Source organism: Fundulus heteroclitus, chromosome 13, assembly GCF_011125445.2.
Source record: "Fundulus heteroclitus isolate FHET01 chromosome 13, MU-UCD_Fhet_4.1, whole genome shotgun sequence".
Lineage (NCBI taxonomy): Eukaryota > Metazoa > Chordata > Actinopteri > Cyprinodontiformes > Fundulidae > Fundulus > Fundulus heteroclitus.
In genome coordinates, this window is record NC_046373.1 from 36,720,163 (window position 1) to 36,742,994 (window position 22,832).

The 22,832-nt window shown below is 43.9% G+C and overlaps 1 protein-coding gene across 7 annotated transcripts in view; it reads left to right on the forward strand.

Annotated features, from left to right (window-relative positions):
• Positions 1–20,142, forward strand: part of atat1 (alpha tubulin acetyltransferase 1) — a 77,975-nt gene extending 57,833 nt beyond the window's left edge. For 2 of the 7 annotated variants that reach the window (XM_036145639.1, XM_036145644.1), the window contains 5 exons: positions 3,623–3,691; positions 13,122–13,326; positions 16,673–16,761; positions 18,878–18,932; positions 19,576–20,142. In XM_036145639.1, the coding sequence (XP_036001532.1) occupies positions 3,623–3,691; positions 13,122–13,326; positions 16,673–16,761; positions 18,878–18,932; positions 19,576–19,861 (704 nt within the window). In that variant the 3' untranslated portion in view covers positions 19,862–20,142. Of the gene's footprint in view, positions 1–3,622; positions 3,692–13,121; positions 13,327–13,501; positions 13,727–15,359; positions 15,957–16,672; positions 16,762–18,877; positions 18,933–19,575 lie in introns of those variants that run through there. The other 5 variants (XM_036145640.1, XM_036145642.1, XM_036145641.1 and 2 more) reach the window with 5 other exon arrangements.
• The last annotated feature ends 2,690 nt before the right edge of the window (positions 20,143–22,832 follow it).

Sequence of the window (22,832 nt, forward strand, 5' to 3'; positions counted from 1 at the left end):
ATTTTTGAAGAAGCAAGTTTTACTTACTCACACATCCACTCGAAGTCAGAAAATGGCCTCGCTTTCTTGCCAATGTACGGTGCAAAACAATATTTTCATCTAGGTGCTTGTTTGCTCCAACATGGCCATTAGCGCAGTCACTGAGGGGGTCTTGAGTAGAGGCTCAGATTGAACACGACACACAGACCGTGTGGCATTCACTCTGTTTGTGTTCACGGATGGTCTCCAGCTTTATTGTTTTATTGCCCAAATCAAACGAGTTGTTTCTGTTCTTATCTATGGCATACTGGCGACACGCGGAACAGCTAATTAGCATAGCCTCGTAATCATAGTGCAGCAAGTTTCTTACAACACCGCCATCTCCAAACCCCCACTTTTTACTAAACTTTCTGGTTGGGGGTCCGGCTTGCTTATCCTCCAGATCGCAGTGTTTTCTTTTGGAAGGCTGACTCACTCCTTCTAAATACCGCCACATAATCCCCCTAGGTAACTGACAGTGAGCTAAAAGCTAGTTGTTGGCAAACGGAAATGACGTAGTTGCGTTCTCGAGCCACGTGTGAGTGTGTACATGCGCCGCGCGTGTCATATGAGGTGACAGCAGAGGAACATGAAGAAGCATCCTCCAAAATGATGACCGAAAACACGACTTATATGGAACAAATATTTACTCGGCATGTGGCAGCTATCGCTCTGAAATGTACTCGCCAAACACATTTGGCGTCTGGCGAGTGTTAATTTTGGACTCTGCTTATCATGAATGGCATATGAATTTAAAGCCCCAATTTGTAAGATTTTCACACTGGTGCACCATCAAGTAGTGCACTAAATGAATTACAAAAGACTTTGTCATTAAGCAAGTAATAACTACTCCAGAAGCCGGGGAGTGTCATAAATGTGATAATGTAAACATGTCCTAAATGTATTTGGTACCAAGCTACTGATAATAGCTATGGTTATTGTATGAAATGGTTTTTGGCACTGTTGCCTAATCCGCTAATTTTTTTCTAAAGTTGCTTGTAAATTCCGTTTTTTTTGGGCTCGTTTCTGAATGTGCTGTCGCTTATTTGAGGTCTGAAATAAGAGTCTATATAAATATGAATTAGTGACCCGCTTGTGCTGTTACACTACAAACAGTGAACGAGGCTGCTGATATCCCTCCGCCCCTCTGCATGCACACATACTACCTGAAGGGGACAGAGAGATGAACAAACTAGCCGTCTTTGCTGCTATACACTGCCCTGTTTATAACAAAGCCAAAATAAACTTCACTGTTATATTGAATTAACTTACCTATCCAGCATAAAGCCTGCAACCTCTGCACCCATTTTATGTCCCCGCTCCCTCATTAATTATCTCCACCTGATAATAATAGCCAATATAGCCTCTCATTTTCTCTTGGTTATTACTTCATTTTCTTTTCTTGGTTACTTTCCATCTCATGGGCAAAAAGTATGGCTGGCCCTGCATTTTAACAAAAAACAGCAAATGGCTACTGAAATCAGAAATAGTGACGCAACATGCTGTCTCCAAGTTGGTGCACCAACACCTATGTATTTATAAACTATTAGTTCTAAGTTATGAGAAGGCTCGTAACTTTGACATTATTAGACTTTGCCTGAATATGTATTTATAAAAGCAATACTTGATTTTTCCTAAATAAAAGCCAAATTACTTAAGCACTGTCCCTTTAAGAGACATCTCATTCATAATCCCAAGGGTTCAATATGACATTGGTCCACCGTTTGCAACTATAACAGCTTCGGCACAAGATTTTTTGGGGGAACTTTTGGCCATTTTTCCAGAGGCAATAAAGAGGCATTCAAATGTGTTTAGACAAGAACAGGTGAGTCAAAATAGTTTTACACGCAACTGAAGTGATGATGGAGATCATACAAAAATCGAGCTCAGTTGGCTAATCAAAAAAACCATCCATAGATTACTTGACAATAAAAATAACGGGTACTTGCAGCCCTACGCTACAGTGAATTGAATTAAATTGAATTGTTTTTTTTGTCCCCCACGGGGAAAATTACGTTTCAGTGCAACCCAGCAAGGAAAAGACATACATGGGAGACAGGTTCACTGAGGCCATGCTGCCTTTTACAGAGTATAGAAAAGGAATACACTGGGATGGTTGAGGGAAAAAAAGGAGTACATTTCTCATACTGTCTCTTAGGGGAGACAGAATGCAGGTAAAAAAAAAAACGACACACAAAAAAAACATACAAAGGCATAATGTACACAGCGAAGGCAGTGAGTCATAGGAGGGTCTATTCATAGCCATGTTCATGTGTATGTATGCGTCAGTCAGTGTAGGCCTATGACTGACCAGTAGCCCCCCCCCCAACCATCGTCTCAGATGGTATGTTATCAGCAGACAAGTGAAGCACTTGCTGCAGGTCACAGGTGTCATGAATGGGTGCATGCGGGGCTTAGAGTATCTTGTTTGCATAACCCAGTAGAGTTTGAGATAAAATCAGCCTCCAATGCCGGCATCGGGCAGCCAAATTTAATAACGAGTAGATTGTTTTGTCTCAGGGTGAGTGTGAAATTTCTATCAGCCTTCAAGTTTTTGCTCGTCCTCTTCATGACCCTCCCAAACAGCCCGATTTGTTGGTCTTTCACTGTAAAATGAGCTAGAACTTCTGCAAGGTCTTTTCCATTTCAACATTGAGTTCAGACCAGAGCCGGCATATGATGCTGTGTCAGGATCGCATCCAGCTTGCGGTTTTGCTTCCAAAGCGTTTGAGTCTGGGTGATCACAGCTCAATTTAAACCTACACACCCTCCCTGCAGCCTTACCTAGGCCAGAACTGCCGCCGAGATCTTCCAAATTTGCTGATATGCCAGGTAACCCCCAGCTCCAATAAGCAGAAATCCTGTTATAAATCCGATGTATGCATCTTCCATGTCCTCAATGGACAAAATAGACAGACACACCATTTTCTAACTTCCCCAAGAATACAGTTTGTATCTGGCTGCATGTGTCCCCTTGGAACAGCTGGGCTCCCCTCCACCTGGTCTTCTTGTTGAGAAAATGTGATCAATTGCACTGAGTGACCCAGTAACCAGATCCATAGTTTGTGATTTGGATGATTTCCAGAAAAAGGCTCTGAGAGAGTTAAGCGGCATACAGACAAGAGAGCACAACCAGGAGAGGTTCGGGGAGGAGAGGTGCAGAGAAGTGTCCCAGTAGAGAAGGAGCGTATGCGCGTGTGTGTGTGTGTGTGTGTGTGTGTGTGTGTGTGCGCGCGTGCGAGTACATTGAACTTTTTTATGTAATGCCCATCTTTAACATGCATGAAGTGCTTTCTAATTCAGGTGTTTGACTGAGATAGGAAGATGTCAAAAGGCACTTAATGCAATGTGAGTATGATGATGATGATGATGATGATGATGATATTGATAGAGTGACCATTTTATTAATTTTTATGTTTTTCCTTGGCTGGTAAGAGTGCCATCTGGCTTACACTAATTTGCTCTAGATCTTCCCTTACAATTATTGAAATTAGATTATATTACCATATAAAGAACTTGTTGTCTTCTGTCCAGAGCAGAGTGTGCTTATTTAGTTTTGTTTTTTATTAATATTAATATTATTGTTATTATTTATTTTTTACAGTGGCCCAATTGAGAAGAGTTAAAAAGCCTGATGGAGAAATTAAGCCTTATTCCTCAATGGAAAGAGAAGGTAAACTATTGTTTCAATTTAGTTTAAAAGTTGGCTAAAAACAAACTTATTATAATACTTTTGGGATCACTTGAATGCTGTTCTATGGGTGTCAATAAAGTAACTTTAGTAATTCAAGGACATGTAAAGCAAAACTGTAAAGAAATTATGGATGGGTTTGATATGTGCCTAATAAACACTTAGTCACCCAGACATTATTCAGACAAAAAAGCCTTAGTATTCTAAAGCAAACAGCAATACTGAACTAAATCTTTTAAATTCATCTCATCTTTATACTAATTTTACTTATTCTGTGTTACACAGACGACAACTCTTACCAGTTTAGCTAAGTTGTTTAAGCATTTACAAAGGAAATCGGTGCATATAATTTCTAAAAGACCACAACTAAGAGACTCCGCTCTAAAACCATGGTTATTATTTCAAAACTAAATTGATCATAATCATTTCTAAACATACTTTAAAAAATATTTTAATTAATAAATCAATAAATCAAACATTTAAATAAAGAATACTTTATATCCCCAAAGTGCTGTACAGGTCCGTAAATGTTGTAGAAGACAAACAAAACAGAAACAACAATAAATGACCATTGACAAAAGCTAAATAACAGTAAATAGCAAAAATAAAAGACTAACAATAAGCCTGTTTAACTGGACTTAAAGCCAAATTAAAAAGATAGGTTTTTAAAGGGGATTTAAAATAATTCAAGGTGTTAGATTACAGGTATGTATTAAACCATTAAAACTGAAACTGTAAAATAAGATAAATAAAAACTAAATTCAGGTCAAAAGTAACCGGAACGTATAGTTACAAAGTATTAAACAGAGGAAGGGTATTTTATGTAACCTTCCACACACACTGGCAAAATGGCAGCAGTGTGTGTGACTTGCCGTCTCTCCCTGTCAACATTGTGTTGGTGTTGTTTTTGTCAATCATCGCTAATGTCAGTTCACTGCTTGTGTGTGATTGCCAAACACTGTTGGATCTTCACCTTTCTGCCAAGGATTTGGTAATTATCAACAATGATTATGATGTTCATACAAAGTTCCAACCATTTTGCTCCCCTGGTTGGATACCTGCTCACCTTTGCCGTACCCTTGTTCCACCTCCTCAGTGTAAACGCAGGCGACGCCGTTGTGTAACGGAGACATAGTAGGGTACCGGTGAGTCAACGTCTCTTAATGAACTGTCACCACCGAATTGCTGCTATTTTAATTCCCCGCGTCTGTCGTGTTGAAAAGGAGAAGGAATAGTAGTGTTTTTTAAAAGCGCACTTATGAGGGTTTTTAGTGATATACTTTTGTCAAAAGACTCTGGAAAGTTTGTTGTTTTAGTGCTTTTAGATTTGTCCGCTGCATTTGATGCTGTTTATCAAAATATTTTAATCTCGTCTTGAACGCTGTGTAGGCATTAGGGGTGTCGCCCTTGATTGGTTTCGGTTCTACCTAAGTGGTCTAGAATTGGTGACGGCGGCGTTTCAGCCCCCTCTTTCGATTTTAGCCAACCTTGTGGTTCAAATTTCATCTACACTAACGTGTTGACCTCCCTTAGTCTATTGTTAAGCTATATTTGGTGAGGGCAGCGTTTTTGCCCCCTCTCCCAGGTCTTGCCGACCTTTTGGTCCGATTAAAGGTAACGGTGTTACCATTTCTGGATTTGTGGTCTATAATTGGTGACGGCAGCGGTTTCATCCCTTCTCCCGATTTTAGCCAACCTTGTTGTTTAAGTTGTATTCCAGCTGAAGGTGTTTTTCTCTCCTGGTTTATTGTGAAGCTATAATTGAGGACACAGGGTTTTGGCATCCTCTCCCAGTTTTAGCCAAGGGTCTAAGTTTGACCAGCAATAACCCCATTGATGTTGTCCGTCCGTCCGTTTTCTTCCGCTTATCCGGGGTCGGGTCACGGGGCAGCTTCAGTAGGGAGGCCAAGACGTCCCTCTCCCCGGCCACTTGGCCACCCTATCTCTAAGGGAGAGCCCAGACACACTACGGAGAAAACTCATTTCGGCCGCTTGTATCCGGGATCTCGTTCTTTCGGGCACGACCCAAAGCTCGTGACCATAGATGAGGGTAGGAACGTAGATCGACCGGTAAATCGAGAGCTTCGGCTTTTGGCTCAGCTCTCTCTTCACCTCAACGGATCGGTACAGTGCCCGCTTCACAGCAGACGCCACACCAATCCGCCTGTCTATCTCCCGCTCCATCTTCCCCTCATTCGTAAAAAAGACCCGAAGATACTTGAACTCCTCCACTAGGGGCAGCACATCCTCCCCAACCCGGAGGAGGCACTCTACCCTTTTCCGTTTCAAGACCATGGTCTCGGATTTGGAGGCACTGATTTTCATCCCGGCCGCTTCACACTCGGCTGCGAACCGCTCTAGTGAGAGCTGTAGATCACGCCCTGATGGACCCAATAGGACCACGTAATCCGCGAATAGCCACCAAAACGGATCCCCTCAACACCTTTGCCTTCGCCTAGAAATTCTGTCCATAAAAGTTATGAACAGAATCGGTGACAAAGGGCAACCTTGGCGGAGTCCAACTCTCACCGGAAACGAGTCCGACTTACTGCTGGCAATGCGGACCAGACTCTGACACCGGTCATATAGAGACCTGACAGCCCTTATTAAAGGGCCCGGTATTCCATACTCCCGGAGTACCAACCACAGGATCCCTCGGGGGACACAGTCGAATGCCTTCTCCAGATCCACAAAGCACATGTAGACTGGTTGGGCAAACTCCCATGCCCCCTCCAGGATCCTGCTGAGGGTGTAGAGCTGATCCAGTGTTCCACGGCCAGGACGAAAACCCCACTGCTCTTCCTGAATCCGAGATTCGACTATACGACGGACCCTTCTTTCCAGAACCCCTGAATAGACCTTACCAGGGAGGCTTAAGAGTGTGATTCCCCTGTAGTTGGAACACACCCTCCGGTCCCCCTTTTTAAATAGGGGGACCACCACCCCAGTCTGCCAATCCAGGGGAACTGCCCCCGATGTCCACGCAATGCTGCAGAGCCGCGTTAACCAACACAACCCCACAACATCCAGAGCCTTAAGGTACTCAGGGCGAATCTCATCCACCCCCAAGGCCTTGCCACCGAGGAGCTTTTTAACAACCTCAGCAACCTCAGCACCAGAGATGGGAGAACCCGACCCAGAGTCCTCAGGCTCTGCTTCCGCAATGGAAGACGTGTTGGTGGGATTAAGGAGATCTTTGAAGTTTTCCGCCCACCGACACACAACGTCCCAGGTCGAGGTCAGCAGCACACCACCCCAACTATAAACAGTGTTGGTACCGCACTGCTTCCCCCTCCTGAGACGCCGGATAGTGGACCACAATCGCTTCGAAGCCGTACGGAAGTCTTTCTCCATGCCCTCTTTGAACTCTTCCCATGCCCGAGTTTTTGCCTCGGCGACCAGCCGAGCCACCTGTCGCTTCGATTGCTGGAGTCCCACAGGCCAATAAAGCCCGGTAGGACTCCTTCTTCAGCTTGACGGCTTCCCTCACCGCTGGTGTCCACCAGCGTGTTCAAGGGTTGCCGCCGCGACATGCACCGACAACCTTGCGGCCACAGCTCCGGCTAGCCGCTTCAATAATAGAGGCGCGGAACATGGTCCATTCAGACTCAATGTCCCCCGCCTCCCTCGGGACGTGTTCAAAGCTCTCCTGGAGGTGGGAGTTAAAGCCCCGTCTCACAGGGGACTCTGCAAGACGTTCCCAGCAAACCCTCACAATACGTTTGGGCCTGCCAGGTCTGACCGGCTTCCTCCCCCACCATCAGAGCCAACTCACCACCAGGTAGTGGTCGGTGGAGAGCTCCGCCCCTCTCTCCACCCGAGCGTCCAGGACATGCGGCCGCAGATCAGATGAAATGACAACAAAGTTGACCGTTGAACGGCCTAGGATGTCCTGGTGCCAAGAGCACATCTGGACACCCTTATGCCTGAACATGGTGTTCGTGATGGACAATCCATGACGAGCACAGACGTCCAACAACAGAACACCACTCGAGTTCAGATCAGGTGGGCCATTCCTCCCAACCACACCGCTCCAGGTCCCACTGTCATTGCCCACATGAGCATTGAAGTCCCCCAGCAAAACAAGGGAGTGCCCAGGAGGGGCACTCTCCAGTACCCCTTCCAAGGACTCCAAAAAGGGTGGGTAATCTGAACTGCTGTTTGGTGCATAAGCAAAAACAACAGTCAGAACCCGTCCCCCCACACGAATGCAGAGGGAGGCCACCCTCTCGTTCACCGGGGAGAACCCCAATGTGCAGGCACCGAGATGAGGGGCAACAAGTATGCCCACCCCAGCTCGGAGCCTCTCACCAGGGGCAGCTCCAGAGTGGAAGAATGTCCAGCCCCTCTCGAGGAGACTGGTTCCAGAGCCAGAGCCGTGCGTCGAGGTGAGTCCGACTATCTCTAGTCGGAACCTCTCAACCTCGCGCACTAGCTCAGGCTCCTACACAACATCCATCGATGTTGTGTAAAGCTATAATTGATGACGCCAATGGTTTTGCCCTTCTCCCGATTTTGGCTGACTTGGTCTAAGTTTGTTTGCAGCTAACTGTGTTAGCCTCTCTAATTTAATTTGGGTTTAGGTTTAACCCTTATTTACACTGCTGGTTGAACATGGATGGCTCCCACTGTTGTATGGATTATGGGGCCACGGTCATGACGGTCAGGTCATGACCGTCATCCAGGCAGATGACGGTCATGACCTGTGACCTGCCTGCCTTGGACATGATCATCTTTTGGAGGCGCTTTCAGAGAATCCCTGCATGAACTGCAGTTTACATGCCCCATGCTGTTAGGGTAGCTCGGTTGTCCCAGTTGTACCCTCAGTGTTCTAGACACAGACGGGAAGCCCCTTCTAAGAGAAAGGCTGGCAAGGGCCTTTCCGCAAGAGTTGAGAATTTGTCTGCAGAATTGGCAGAAATTAGATCTCTTTTTTTTTAGGAACGTCATTCAGAGGCCTCGGTTGCACTGGCTAGGCCTTCTTCTCTACCCGTGCCTGACTTCTCTGCAAAGGATGATGTTTTGTCTTTGGCTGCATCTGCCTCTTACTTTTTCAGGCACGGATGGACTCCTACTTCCTTTTTCTGTCCCTCCATCAGAGTGCCTGAGGGCGTTGCACGCTTGTTGACGGTACCCAAGAGTCTTTTCACACCTCTCCAAAGGTAGTCGTGTGTTGCTGGCTATGCATGACTCGGCCAGGGCAGGCTTGGATCGCATGCCTATGGTAAAAACTGTTGTTTCCTCCCTTATTGCGTCACCAAATGAAGCTCTGTGTCCTGATGTACGGTGCCCACAAACTCAATTCCGTGTTACGGACGACCTCCTCTTCAGGGCTTACAATGCGGGAACGCGTGCTGACTGCCTTGGCATTTCCTTGGTGCACCTCATGTTTGCTCTCTCTGCATCCATTCAGGATGCTGGTGGGGCAATTGCAGCAGCTGGGTTTAGTGATGCAGGCTTAGAGGCCTTTGCACTGATGACCAGAGAGCTTTGGCGCCTGATGTCATTCCTTGTTCAAGCCTGTGAACAGGTCTGGCTGGCACAGTGTACTCTGACTGAAACATGTCGGAGCTTTCCGTAGTGTTCCTATGGTGCCAGGAAAGTTGTTTGGTTCAGTTGCCGTGGAAGCGCTGGAACAGACCGTTTAGACATGGCAGACTAGAGAGCAGCTTTCAGGCCTGGGCAGGGGTATGCCACCACCCCTTCAAGTCGTCCATCAGCGGGCCCCAGTGTTTGGCTGCCTGCGGGTTTTGGTAGGTCTGGTGTTGTCTGTCCTCGGGATGTAAGGCAGAGACCTGGCAGGGCCTTTCGTCAGTCAGTCTGCCACCCAACCAGGAAGACCACTCACGCCCCCCTCCCCCAGGGCCCCTATGGGCCGTGTGGAAAGAAGGTAATGTCACCTGGCTGTTGGATATTTTTCCCATCAGCTGCACAGTTACTCTGCTGCTCATGATGTGGACCCATGGGTGGTTGCCACTTTGACCTATGGTTACAGACTATAGTTCCAACTGCAGCCTCACATCTCACACCAGGTCAAGATGACTGTAATCACCAACCTGGTGAAAGCCCGAGCCCTAGACCAGGAGCTTTCTGTGCTCCTGGCCATGGGAGCAATCGAGGCAGTGGTTCCTCTGCAGCAACCGGGGGGGCTATTATTCTACGCACTTCGTCATGCCGAAGAACTCAGGCGGGTTTCATCCCATTCTGAATCTGAGGGGACTCAATTAGTACCTTAAGGTGCTTCCCTTTCACATCCTGACAACATCAGAGGTTCTTCAGGTTGTTGCAAGATGGGATTGGTTCACGTCAATAGATCTGACGGATGCCTACTTTCATGTGCCTAATGCAGCAGAACATCCCCGCTTTCTCAGGTTTGCCTATCAGGATCGCCACTGGCAACTCCGTGTGCTCCTGTTCGGTTTCTCCTATTCCCCCTCTCCCTTTACGCGGTATGCGAAAGCAGGTCCTCCTGTATGCCTTTCTGCCCCTTACTCTGATTTGGCCTACTCCGTACTGACCAATACGTCTGTAGTTTTTTCCCTGCTGTGGAGTCTGTCGCAGCGTCCCATGATGTGTTCAGACCAGGGCACCCTCTAGTCATGGGCAATATGCAAACAGATGGCATCTTTTTTATCAGTGGTGTTTTTCCCGCAATGACAATCCCATTTCCTGCCGGTTGCCCACTGTTTTGGAGTTTCTCCAATCTCTGCTTGATAAGGGCCACTCTCCTTCGATGGTTATAGTATATGTTGCAGCAATTTCATGTTGTCATGCTGCTGTTGTTGGCAGTACTGTGGGGAGCCATAATCTAGTTTATTTTTTCTGTGCAGTGCTCATAGGTTGCATCCACCATTGGTCCCACGGGCTCCAGTTTTGGATCTGCCCTTATGCTTGAAGCTCTGTGCCATCCTTTATTTGAGCCTTTGTTGCAGTCAATCAAGACAGCTTTTTGTCGGCTATTGTTTTAGCCAAGGTTGTTATGGTGGGAAGGTAGTTATGAGGGACTACTGCGTGCTGCTGCATCATGGGCTTCCTCAAGCACGTTCTACAGATTTTACAACATCAACGTGGCCACGCCTCATCCTCTGGGCCAGGTTCTTCCACAAGGATCCTCTGGGTCTTTCCAGTGAGGCATGTGCTCAAGATTCCTTGTGACACAGTTGGTATTAGTCATTCAGTGCTTTCAGCACCTCCCTCTGGCGGTCATGAGGGATGAAATAGAACGATAGTAACTATGGTTCTATGAATTCCTGATGACTGCCTGAGCTTCTCTGTCCCTCAGAATCCTTGCGTTCGCGACACATTTCTGTAGGAACAGAGCCTCGGATGACGTCATACTATAGGTTCTGATCGGTCATCCGATCTGTCACAGGTGTGACTCCATTGGTATTACTCGAACGGCGAGTGCGACGGGAACATTCAGTGCTTTCAGCACCGCCATGTGGTGGTCATCTAACTATTTTATGTATAATATATATTATAAATTTTGACTGCAAATAAATACACAGCTTTTAGATACACCACACAACACATTACATTTTACAGCAGATAATTATTTGGCCACAATAATAAAAAAGTTGTACATATCAAACAAAAATTTACCAGATTCTAAAACTTATTTTAATCCAACCTCTATTGTACAAAAAACACAACAGATTCCTCTTTGTTGTCATTTATTGGACAAATATAAAGCCTAAGCCTTTAAGCTTTGGTTATTTGTTTTTAAATGTTTGAACAACCTTGCATTACCATATTTATGTGAGCTGATTCAGCCTTAATGCTCACCCCAATCCCTCATATCAGCTGATCGGCTGCTGCTGATAGTCCCTGAAACTAGGCTGAAGCTCAGAGGTGACAGATCATTTGCTGTAGCTGCTTCTAAGTTGTGGAAAAATTTACCCTTGAGTATCAGACAGGCCTCCTCTTTTCCTCTTTTCAAATCTCTTTTAAATAACCTGGCTTTTACACTGTGATCTTGTCGTATATGGCATTTTAAAATACTTTTGCTGTGAACCTGATTTTTGGCCTCTGATGTTGTGTGTGTGTGTGTGTGTGTGTGTGTGTGTGTTTATGTTTTGCATGCTCTTAACTTTTTTTTACTTTTTCTTGTTTTAACATGCAGCACTTTGGTCACCTCTGCAGTTTTTAAAATGTACTATAGAAATAAAGCTGATTGATTTATGAGTATTACAAATTTAATCTTCCCTATGAGGCAGTGGCTTATGGAACCACTTTTCAGCAGCAGTAAGTTGGCTTTGATCTGTTCTCACCTTGGTGTGGATGCAGATGTTGATATCACACCAGTGTTGGGCGTGCTCGTGGCGTAGCGGGTAGCGCGACCCATGTTTGGAGGCCTTTAGTCCTTGACGCGGACGACCCAGGATCAAATCCGACCCGCGGTCTTTTGCTGCATGTCTCTCCCCCTCTTCCACCCTATTCCTGTCAGTCCACTGTCAATAAAAGCGAGCCACTAGAGCCGCAAAAAATATTTAAAAAAAGAAGAAAAAAAGAAATCGGGAGAAGAGGAAAAGCATCTGCGACTGCACAGCTTTTTTGTTTAGCGGTGTCATGTCTTCTAAGATAAAACAGCCCTAAATATTGAAGTTAGTCTGTGTTCTCTCGCTAATGCATCATTGACAACGTAGACTCAGCAAAGTAACCAGGTGAGGGAGAGCGCAATAAATAAAGACTAATAAAGCCTGTTAAGCCGCGGGCCAGAATCTGTAGGACTCCAGGAAATGCTATTATTGGGCTTTCTTGGTCTGGAAACAGATGCATACATGATGATAATGAACTGGTTGAACTCACACAGCTGACAATACGGCGATCTGTTCGGCTGAGCAGCAAAATTCGAATCACGTGACCACTTGGACCGGAGCGCAATGGTTTATAAGTTTTATTGGCTACAACTTATTAATGTGCAAGTGAAAACGCGAGAACAAAGGACAAATACAGCTAAATTAGATACCTTATTTGCACCGCTGGTTGAACATGCAGAAACTTACTCTGGCAACATTACCAGCCGCTCTCTGCCAGGGAGGCAGGGGCAACATTATGCGTGTCACGTGACGTCAAAGCATGGCGGCCTAATGCGCTAATCAATGGATCGGCCAGCGTATGCACGTATCGGCCGATGCGATACAAGACAAAAACGCAAATATCGACCGATAATATCCGTCAACCTCTACTTACAAGCTTTCCTCAGATCAGACGTTAGCCACCACTGATGACAGATTTACATTGTGCCTCTAAAAGTCCCATCAAAGTGGCAACAGTATTATTTGTTTTTTACAGACAGCTTCTGTTCCATTTTGGACTGATTTCCTTTCACTCTTTTCTTCCAAGCACTCCATAATGAGTTAATTATAATTTAGTAACAAGTTTAAATGACTAATGATTTTTTTTCCCCCAGTGGTACGCCAAGAGCAGAGAAGTCTTCCTTGGCCTTTTGCTCCTCCTCAGTCTCCTCAGCGGTCAGTGTCTTCCCTGTCTCCCAATGCGGGATCTTCTCCCAGCAGGGCGCCTCCTTGTGTCACACATTCATCCTTCCCCAGAGACAACAGGGAGCACAGCCCCCAATCCCCTCTCATCGACTGCTGTAGGACAAGACGTAGCAAGTAAGAGCTGACTGCACGCACATTTATTCTCATTCACATCATCTGTTTAGAGATCTTTGTAAATCCAGGATGGAAATGCATATTCATAATTTGATGTCTGTTTTTTAAAGTCATGAACTAGTTCTAAATACAGCTCACACATACTGAAACGGAACAATTCATGTTTGTATTTCAGTTCTTTAAACCTTACAGTGAAGACCAGACGTCCCAAAATGAACCAGTTCACCTTTGTCCAAAAATGTGTTTTAAAACAAACTGTTCAGTGCAGTCAAGGGAATTTCATTACTATGTTGACATATTACTATGGCTGAAAATGCAAGGACACTGCTCTCATTCACATTTAGTACTGCCATTGTTTCAGAAATGCTGCAGCAATTTTAATAAAACCTGGATCCACTGACGTGATCTACACATACATACTTTAAATACATGAATCTGCACTATTTAACCCTCTCTTATATGTGAATGTGAATTGATATAAAGAAGCAGAATATACACAGCAAAGACTGTGTATGACTGTTGTTAGGGGAAAATATTGTAAACTCTTTTGTCCAATTTAAAAAATGTTGGCGACAGGAATTAAAGGCATACTATGCAACATTTTTCAGTTAATTAATGTGTTCCATACCATTTTGGATGATTAAATGAGTCATTTCAGGTCGAACAAAGGTTTTCTCTGCCGCCCTGGTGGTCTGTGGGGGAAATACCGCACTTGCAATTGCAGGAGCAGTCGGCCCGCACACACAGAAGTCTTGCTTTACGGCGAGAACTCCATGTGTTTTTGCCCTGCCATTCACTATATGCACGCGCGAAAGCAACAACAAAGAACCGCGTGTTAACCTCAAATAAACATGCAAGCATATCGAGTTTTATTATTATTATTATTTTTTTATTATTATTTTTTTTAATTTTTTTTTATGTTGGCGAGACGCTACCGCGGCAGCCGCGGCGAGGCGGCGGCCGCGGCTTGGCGAGGCGGTGGCGGTAGCGTCTCGCCAACATAAAAAAATAAAATAATAATAATAATAATAATAATAAAACGGACGAGGCGGCGGCGGCAGGGGCCGCGGCTTGGCGAGGCGGTGGCGGTAGCGTCTCGCCAACATAAAAAAATAAAATAATAATAATAATAATAATAAAACGGACGAGGCGGCGGCGGCAGGGGCCGCGGCCGCCTCGCCAAGATAGCGCTGCGGGAAACCCTGATGTTCATACTTTCACTGTTAGTCATTGTTTGTACTGCCGTTTTTTCCACTTTTCGTTGCGTTCGCCTGTCTGCTAAGCTCAAAACAACTGCGCCTGGCTTGTCGGAGAAACCAGAACAGCTGAGCATCTTTATGACAGTGCACTTTTACTTTCGCCCTCTGGGGGGAGCCTCGCTGGAAAATCAACCCCGGTTGCATAGTATACCTTTAAATTGAGAATTCTAACTGATGTTTAGGGAAGAACACCAAACCTTCTGACCAGTAATAAAAACCTTAGCACACAGCTACTGAATGGTGACGGCTGACCAGTGCAGTTAAACACAATTAACCAATGACACAAAAACATCTTGATGACAATAGATGTGTACGAGGTAGGACTGCAACAAAGAATCGATAAAAATCAAAAATAACACACTTAAGTGAAGTGTTGATCCTAGCTTGGTTATCATTTATGACATTTTCATGGTGATTAAACTCAGAAACTGAAAAAATGGTTTCATCTGAGAAGATGTTTGTAATTATCTAAACCTCTTTAATAATTAAAGGCTGTGAGATGAGCTTTGTAGGAACAATAACAACACATACACAAAGTAATCTTGATTAAAGCAGTAATTATTGCTTTAATTCAGGTCTCAGGACACTGTAAAATATTCTAATTTTACCTATTAAAACATCATAAAAAGTTTTGATGAGAGAGTGGCTCTCTGTCTCCACAGAGACCCTGAAAGCAGAAGCCTGCTCTTTTTTGAATCAAATATTTCCACTAATGTTTTCTAACTATGTTTGAATAAAAACTCTCAACTTTGTGTTTCTTGATGACTTGTTAAGGCTTGTTCGTGTTACCAAGCGATTGGTTATGGATGAAAGTGGACAGCGTGTGGAAAGTTTGTCAGTTTGGATTTCAAGACTAATCTTTGTTTCCACTTTTCAACTCTGCAGGTCTGCAGTGAAACAGATCAAATGTTCCCTTTTGTTAGTCCTGATTGATGGCTACTTATAAACTCTGTCCCTTTTTCTCTCTTTCTCCGATATCATTTTTTGGTTCACCCATCCTACCCAATTTATTCTTTTAAATACTCTTTTTCCATTTTTGTCTGCAAATTCATCTATAGTTCCCTCAGTAGATCTCAGCTGGGTTTTAATTGACCACCCAGGAACTGACATTCATTTTAAACAATGGCTGCACTGCCGTAGCTTGACAAGTCTTTTTGTTCCTGCAGTGGGAAGCTGCTGGTTTTAGAATAAGGATTAGACTCGCACCAGGATAGAATGTCAAGTTCCCATATCGCCTTCTGTTAATATTTAGCACAGTGGACCAAATCTGCTTATATGTTTCTTTAAACTAATAAACCTCTTAGATCAACATTTGTTTTTAACTGTAATGCATATGAACTTGTATCAATGAAATAAAATCCTTTTTTCAAATTGCAGCTTCTTTTTATCCTTCTATGCCACCTTCTGCTTGTCGAGTATCAGTTTGATGAGGGCAACTTCTGGTTCTCCTCCATGTGGGCGTTGCCCAAAGGAACCTGAACAATACAGCAGTGGAGCAACTACGACTCAATTTTTTCACGTTTTTGGAGCAAACCTTTATTTAATGACTCAAACAAATATTTTTATTCTCTGCAGTTAGGCAAAATTAGACTAGACACTCTCTTCTCTAAAACTAGTCTTTCAGGCTTTGTCCATAAACACCACAGGATCAGTGACAAAGGCAACCCCTGTTATAGTACAATCCATAGAGCAAGCAGACCTGACTTTGTGCCAAGCACAGACACAGGTGGTGCTTACGGTGAAAACATCCTCTGCACCCTACAGCACCACCTATAAACCCTTTAACGTGTCAAAACCCCGGATAACAGCTCTTATCACTATTAGAGTAATCTAACCCTTCTGTACAATAAAGTGCAGATTATTTGTAGGGGAGCATTTGTTCAATACACTCTTTTCTATATTACTGCCTGAGCTCATCTTTAAACCATGAATGCATTTTATCCCTTCTATTTGTATATTTTTTCATCCTCTTGTCTCTTTTTTTACTTGTTTTTTTTCTCATGTCCCTGGCATCCCTCTACTTTCCAGGCTTTTTGTCATCATTTTTGTTCCGTTTGTATTATTAGTTTCTGTGTACCTTTCTCCAGTAACCAAAAGGGTCTAGTTTGCAAATCCAGCCTATACAGTCGGCACATGGACATCAGAGCTGCTGGACTGCTGGACAGAAACTTATCAGGTAAGTTGGGTGTTTTTTTTAACCTTTTCTTTAATAAAATAATTACTAAACTGGTGTGAACAATGTAGATTGTGTGATTTCATTCATTCATTTATCTAGTACTGTGCTAAATTGGTTAAGATCTATTTTGACAGACCATGGCTGTCATCTGGTAAATCTAAATCTGAGTGATCAACGATCATGTGGGGTTCCGCTAGGCTCCATTTTTTTCGACACTTTCAACATCTGCATAATCACCTACTATCCATAAGCTCATAACATACAACTTTATGTTTCTGCCACCACATGTTCACTACAGTCATAGAGTCAGTGTATCCAAAATATCAATGAATGGGTGGATCCAGATTTGCGTTAAATGCAGAAAGGACAGAAGTCATTGTTTTTTGTCCCAAACACATACTTTACAGAAAATGTCCATTGAAATCCAATCGTACAGACAGATTCCTGGTCACTTCCATACATTGTTACCTATGGTCTTCCCTTTCCTGTTTGCTGCTTGTATGTAAATGGTGCTGTGCAAATAAACACGCTTTGCCTTGAACCTGAGTCACAAGTACAACATGGACTGATTGTGATTTTTAAAGCCCAACTTTCAGCTACTTCTATTTACTCCCACTGTTTTCTACAATGACTGCACAACTTGCCAATCCAAAGTATTTTCCTGACGCAGTTCAGAGAAATGGGAGTGTATCAGGATCCTGGCCAGAATATGAGAAAAACAAGTACTTGAATGCTGCCACACTTTTTGTTTCTTTAATTTGAATTTTGTCTAAATTTCCTCTGTGGCAAATTACAGAGTGGCTGGGTATGCTACAGAGTGCTTCTACACTTTCATAGTAGAATCCATGTTTTGCCCAGAGACGTTTTTTCGCTGTTACTTCTGGCATCCCAGAGTCAAAATCTGATTGGCTCTAGAACTGGAAATGAATAAGTCACAACACAAACAACACATCCTTGACAGCTTATCAGAGTTGAAACCTGAAAATCCAGTCGTTAGGAGCAGACAGGATTAAATGTTTCCCTAATTCAGACATTATTTCATGGTTGCCTTTCTGTATTGAGGTTTCCTTTCATGGTTACATTATTTTAAGCTTTTCAGTCCTTAGTGATTGTATTTTTTGCTCTGCTATACAATCCTGATAATCTAAAACCAGGGGAAAATTACAAATGTTTGCTTTTCATGGAAGGGAATCTTAACCTGGGTGTAAGTAAAGTTTCTAAATGCAAAAAGAATTAGAAGACAAAAAAGTCTATGTAAAAGATTAAAAAACGGCACTTACAATTAAACAGGCTGTTTAACAGCTGGTCAAAGGTTTAAAACTCAAAACATCAAAGTTGCCTGTTTTGACTTTGTAAAGAAGCCTCAAACATGCAACACTGAAAGGTAGAAGAAAGTTTTATTCTTTGGTGAGAAAACATTTAATATGGGCGGTCATGATGGCCTCCAACATTACTAGAAAGACGAGGAGGTTCCACTGGAGAGATTTTCCAAAAAGCACACATTCAACAGAACAATGGAACTTCAGGTTGCGGGGTTATCAACCCACGGTTGGTTATGTGAAGATGTTGCAATGGAGATCAGTCTTTACTGAAGGTCCTCATCTGTGTGGGGATGACTCAGTCTTTCAGCAGGACAACACTCCCCGTCTGAGAAAGGACTTCTGGGATGATGACATCCCTCTCCTGGACCATCCTGCAGTTCCCCTCTTCTAAATCCCATCAGGAACACTAGTTTTCAGGGTTTGGGTTAGACTTTTTATAAGTGGATGAACAGCCCGATGAAGTTTAAATGTTTTCCATAAATGTAGACAGTATTTTTTTCACCTCTCAATCCTGTTCCTAAAAAATTTAAAACGGATGCTAAACTTGCAACCTGGTTACAATCCACGGGCGTGAAATACTTGACGTTTTCTTTTTATCAGGGGTGCATGAGGTGGTTGTGGGATTAACAATATTTTCTGTTGAGTGCCAGTAGGTTTTATTGCATCATAGCATATTTGCACAATAGTTACTCTGTGAGTGGTCCAACAAGAAAATCAAAAATCAAGTAGATAATAGTCCTGCGGTTTGGTGGTTAACAGCTCCCCCTGACGTATAAATCCGCTCTGCCTCTTAGGTCTGAGTCCAGCGGGAAATGAAGCGCGCGCACTGGGCTGCAAAGATGAACACAGGTTGGCAAGTATTCACACTCCACTGATCAGGCATTTACTGCACTTCACAGCTTTGACTTCAGTTTAGAGCAGGCTGTGTAAAGCCATATTAGGTTGTGTGACTAACCCTGTGTGTTTACGTCTAAGTATGTGTATTTACAGTGAGGCTTACGGCTGTACAGTGTGAAGATGTGGTCTAGACTCTCACTATAATCTACAGACACTATTATGAATCCAGGTTTCATGCTGGTGGCTAACCTATGGCTGCTATCACCTTGCTAACCCCACCGGTTACTAGCTTATGACCATCCAAACATGTCTGCATCTGTGGAGCTCCCTACTCATAGCAAAAAGCTGGAAACGATGTAAACATAGAGCTCAAGCTTGGTAAGGAATGTTTGTCTAACTTGGCATGTCTCCACTTGCCTTTAAGGACAGACACTGACACACCCCTACAGCTGGCTGGAGACTTAAAGGAGCAGTCCTCACATCTTCCCTGGCATTTTATGCTGACATTGTAAAAGTGATGTTAGCCACAGTCATGCAGTGGTAGATTTCCAATCCAGTTTAGCAGAGGGCATGTGGAAAGAAATGTTTAAACTGCTTGCTTGTTTTCACTCTGTCCCATCTCTACTGACCCCAAGACTGTCTTTCTGTTCACCAGATCTCAGCTTGGCCCGGTGCCTCTACCTGGACCTCTAAGTAATGACATTTGCAGCTTGACTCTCATAAATGGGCACCTAGATTCAGCTGCTGAATCCAAGACAACTGCAGAGAAGACCAAAATGTTGGACAGTAAACAAAGCTCTTCTTTAAGTAACCAGAAACCTCTGTTGGAGAAAGAAAAGGCCAGAAACTGGCAAGATTGGTCATGGACTGTGGGAGGAAACTACTCCACTGCACAGCGGGTGAAGGAGAAACAAGAATACAGAAGCACCCGTCCTTGGTGATAAGGAGCCAGTTCATCTAATTTGGATGATTGAAAAAATGGGAGCATCTGTACTTCTCTGGCCATAATACGTCAAGCAGAATGCTCCAAAGCAGTGGTTTATTCAGAGCAGAAAGAATCAGTTGAGTACAGAGTGACAGTTAATCTGAGACAACCCAACATCCACACTTATGTGATGTCATTTAGACCAATCTGGTACCATAAGCACCGATTCTGTTCATAACTTTTATAGACAGAAATTCTAGGCGCAGCCAAGGTGTTGAGGGGATCCGTTTTGGTGGCCTTAGGATTGCGTCTCTGCTATTCGCGGATGACGTGGTCCTATTGGCTTCATCAGGGCGTGATCTACACCTCTCACTGGAGCGGTTCACAGCCGAGTGCGAAGCGGCCGGGATGAAAATCAGTGCCTCCAAATCCGAGTCCATGGTCTTGAACCAGAAAAGGGTAGAGTGCCTTCTCCGGGTTGGGGAGGATGTGCTGCCACTAGTGGAGGAGTTCAAGTATCTTGGGGTCTTGTTCACGAATGAGGGGAAGATGGAGATGGACAGGCGGATTGGTGCAGCGTCTGCTGTGAAGCGGGCGCTGTACCGATCCGTTGTGGTGAAGAGAGAGCTAAGCCAAAAGGCGAAGCTCTCGATTTACCGGTCGATCTACGTTCCTACCCTCATCTATGGTCACGAGCTTTGGGTCGTGACGGAAAGAACGAGATCCCGGATCCAAGCGGCTGAAATGAGTTTTCTCCATAGTGTGTCTGGGCTCTCCCTTAGAGATAGGGTGAGGAGCTCAGTCATCCGGGGAGGACTCAGAGTAGAGCCGCTGCTCCTCCACGTCCAGAGGAGCCAGTTGAGGTGGCTCGGGCATCTGGTCAGGATGCCTCCTGGACGCCTCCCTGGTGAGGTGTTCCGGGCACGTCCCACCGGGAGGAGGCCCAGGGGAAGACCCAGGACACGCTGGAGGGACTATGTCTCCCGGCTGGCCTGGGAACGCCTTGGGATTCCTCCTGAGGAGCTGGCCCAAGTGGCCGGGGAGAGGGACGTCTGGGCCTCCCTACTGAAGCTGCTACCCCCGCGACCCGACCCCGGATAAGCGGAAGAAGATGGATGGATGGTACCATAAGCTAGTGTTCCAGAAGAATCTTACAACTTTCTCCTCATTACACTGTAGAATCAATGATTTGGGTGTATTTCTTAGGGTTTTCCCCCCAGGTGGGTTTGTCTTTTCAAATTCTTATTTGCATTTGAAAAAAACGGAAACAAAGCTGTGTTATTTGCAGTGCAAGTAGTCTTACTTTTTCAGTTAGTAAATTACTTGTCAAAAACTGACAAAAAAACAATTTTTTTTAGTTAATAAAAGTCAGTTAGTGTTACCATCTTAACAAAAAAGGGTTACAATAAAAATGTATCAATTTATTTCTCCCACTGAAAACTGAAAAAACCAAAAACCAAATGTGTTTCAATTGGCCGCATCATGGTCATGACAACACTCCTTTGTGTAGTGTTTTCTGGCTTTCTAAGTTTGAGGAACTGCTGCCCATCTCCCGTCAACATCTGTGTGTTTATACTTGCAGTACCTTGCTGACGCATTTCTGGAAGGTGACTCATTCTGTTGGTATTCTCACTTAATCTGCTGACCTGTCCAAACAATAAAAAAGCCACTGCCGTTCATTTTAGCGTGTGTCATTCTTAAACAGTATTATCTGTCTGTAATCAACAGAAAAGTCAATAAAATAATTTACTGCCTTTACTCTGGATAGGGGCGCTGCTTTCCCCAGGGCTTGAAGGAGATGGAGTACATAAAGCCATGAGCTGGTGGGATACAGAATAATGGGCCTAAAAACAACAGAAACTACCTGGGCATTACAAAGACAATGGTAATGTGGACCAAATAAACTTGAATGTAAAAACAAACCATACAATATCATGATTGGCTCTTGGCTGAAATCAAAGACTGATGAGAAATGTTAAAGTGCTCAACAAACCAACAGGATTTTATTTATCAATTCTCACAAATAATCAACATTTTGATCAACTTCTTCCTCGTTCTAAACATTTCTACTTTCACAGGTTCCATGACGCTCAATTTCTTATCTCCATTGTGTGGTTTAACTAGTCTTTCTTTGCAATAGAACTAATTGGAAGTCTTAGTGGAAATATTCAGGTTTCTCAGGTTTCTTATTTGAGCAGCTCACAAAGCACTTTGACCTTATCAACACACCGCTCATTCCTGCTTGGCTGGTTTTTTCCTTTCCAGTAAGCAGAAAAGAAAACTCAGGCAGTGCTATATGGATCATGGAGCTGCTCTAAAAAGGCTTAACGATTATAAACAACTGCAAGAACATTCAGTTCATGTTAAAGTGAAAGCAAGAAAATGGCTTGGTGTGTATTTATTCCAAACTCAGGAGGCACTGTTGCAGCCAACTAGAAAGCATAGGGGAAAATACAAGAAGACTCAGTGTGTAGACATATACCAGCACATCATTTTGTGTTTTATTGTACATTATTTTATTGACTAGGATTTCCATCTGGGGTGTTAACAATCTAACCAGTGTTGGAATCCTATCCATAGACAGAAAAGGTTTTAACCAATAAAGGATTTGACAGAACTGGCTTTGTAAAGTGCCTTGAGATAACATGTTGTGAAATGGCACCATAAAAAACATGAATTCTTTGTTTTTTTGTCCTGTTTGGCATTAAAACAGCGATTCTTAATGCTACGCTGCCAGAGAGCCCAGCAGATCTTACTTTCACAAGTGGAGCCTTACTGCTTTCGCCATAGTGCTCCACTTGATTTATATATGCAAAAAAGCTTTACTGGATTTTATTCTGGGACTATTTCTTGTTCAATTGACAGAAAAACAGGAAGGTAGCTGAAAGAAAAATATGAGACAAAATGCTAAAAGGGGAAAAAAGTGAAAAAAATAGAAGAAGGGGAGAGAGCAAGATAACATCCTCAGTCTGCCCTACACCTGCAGA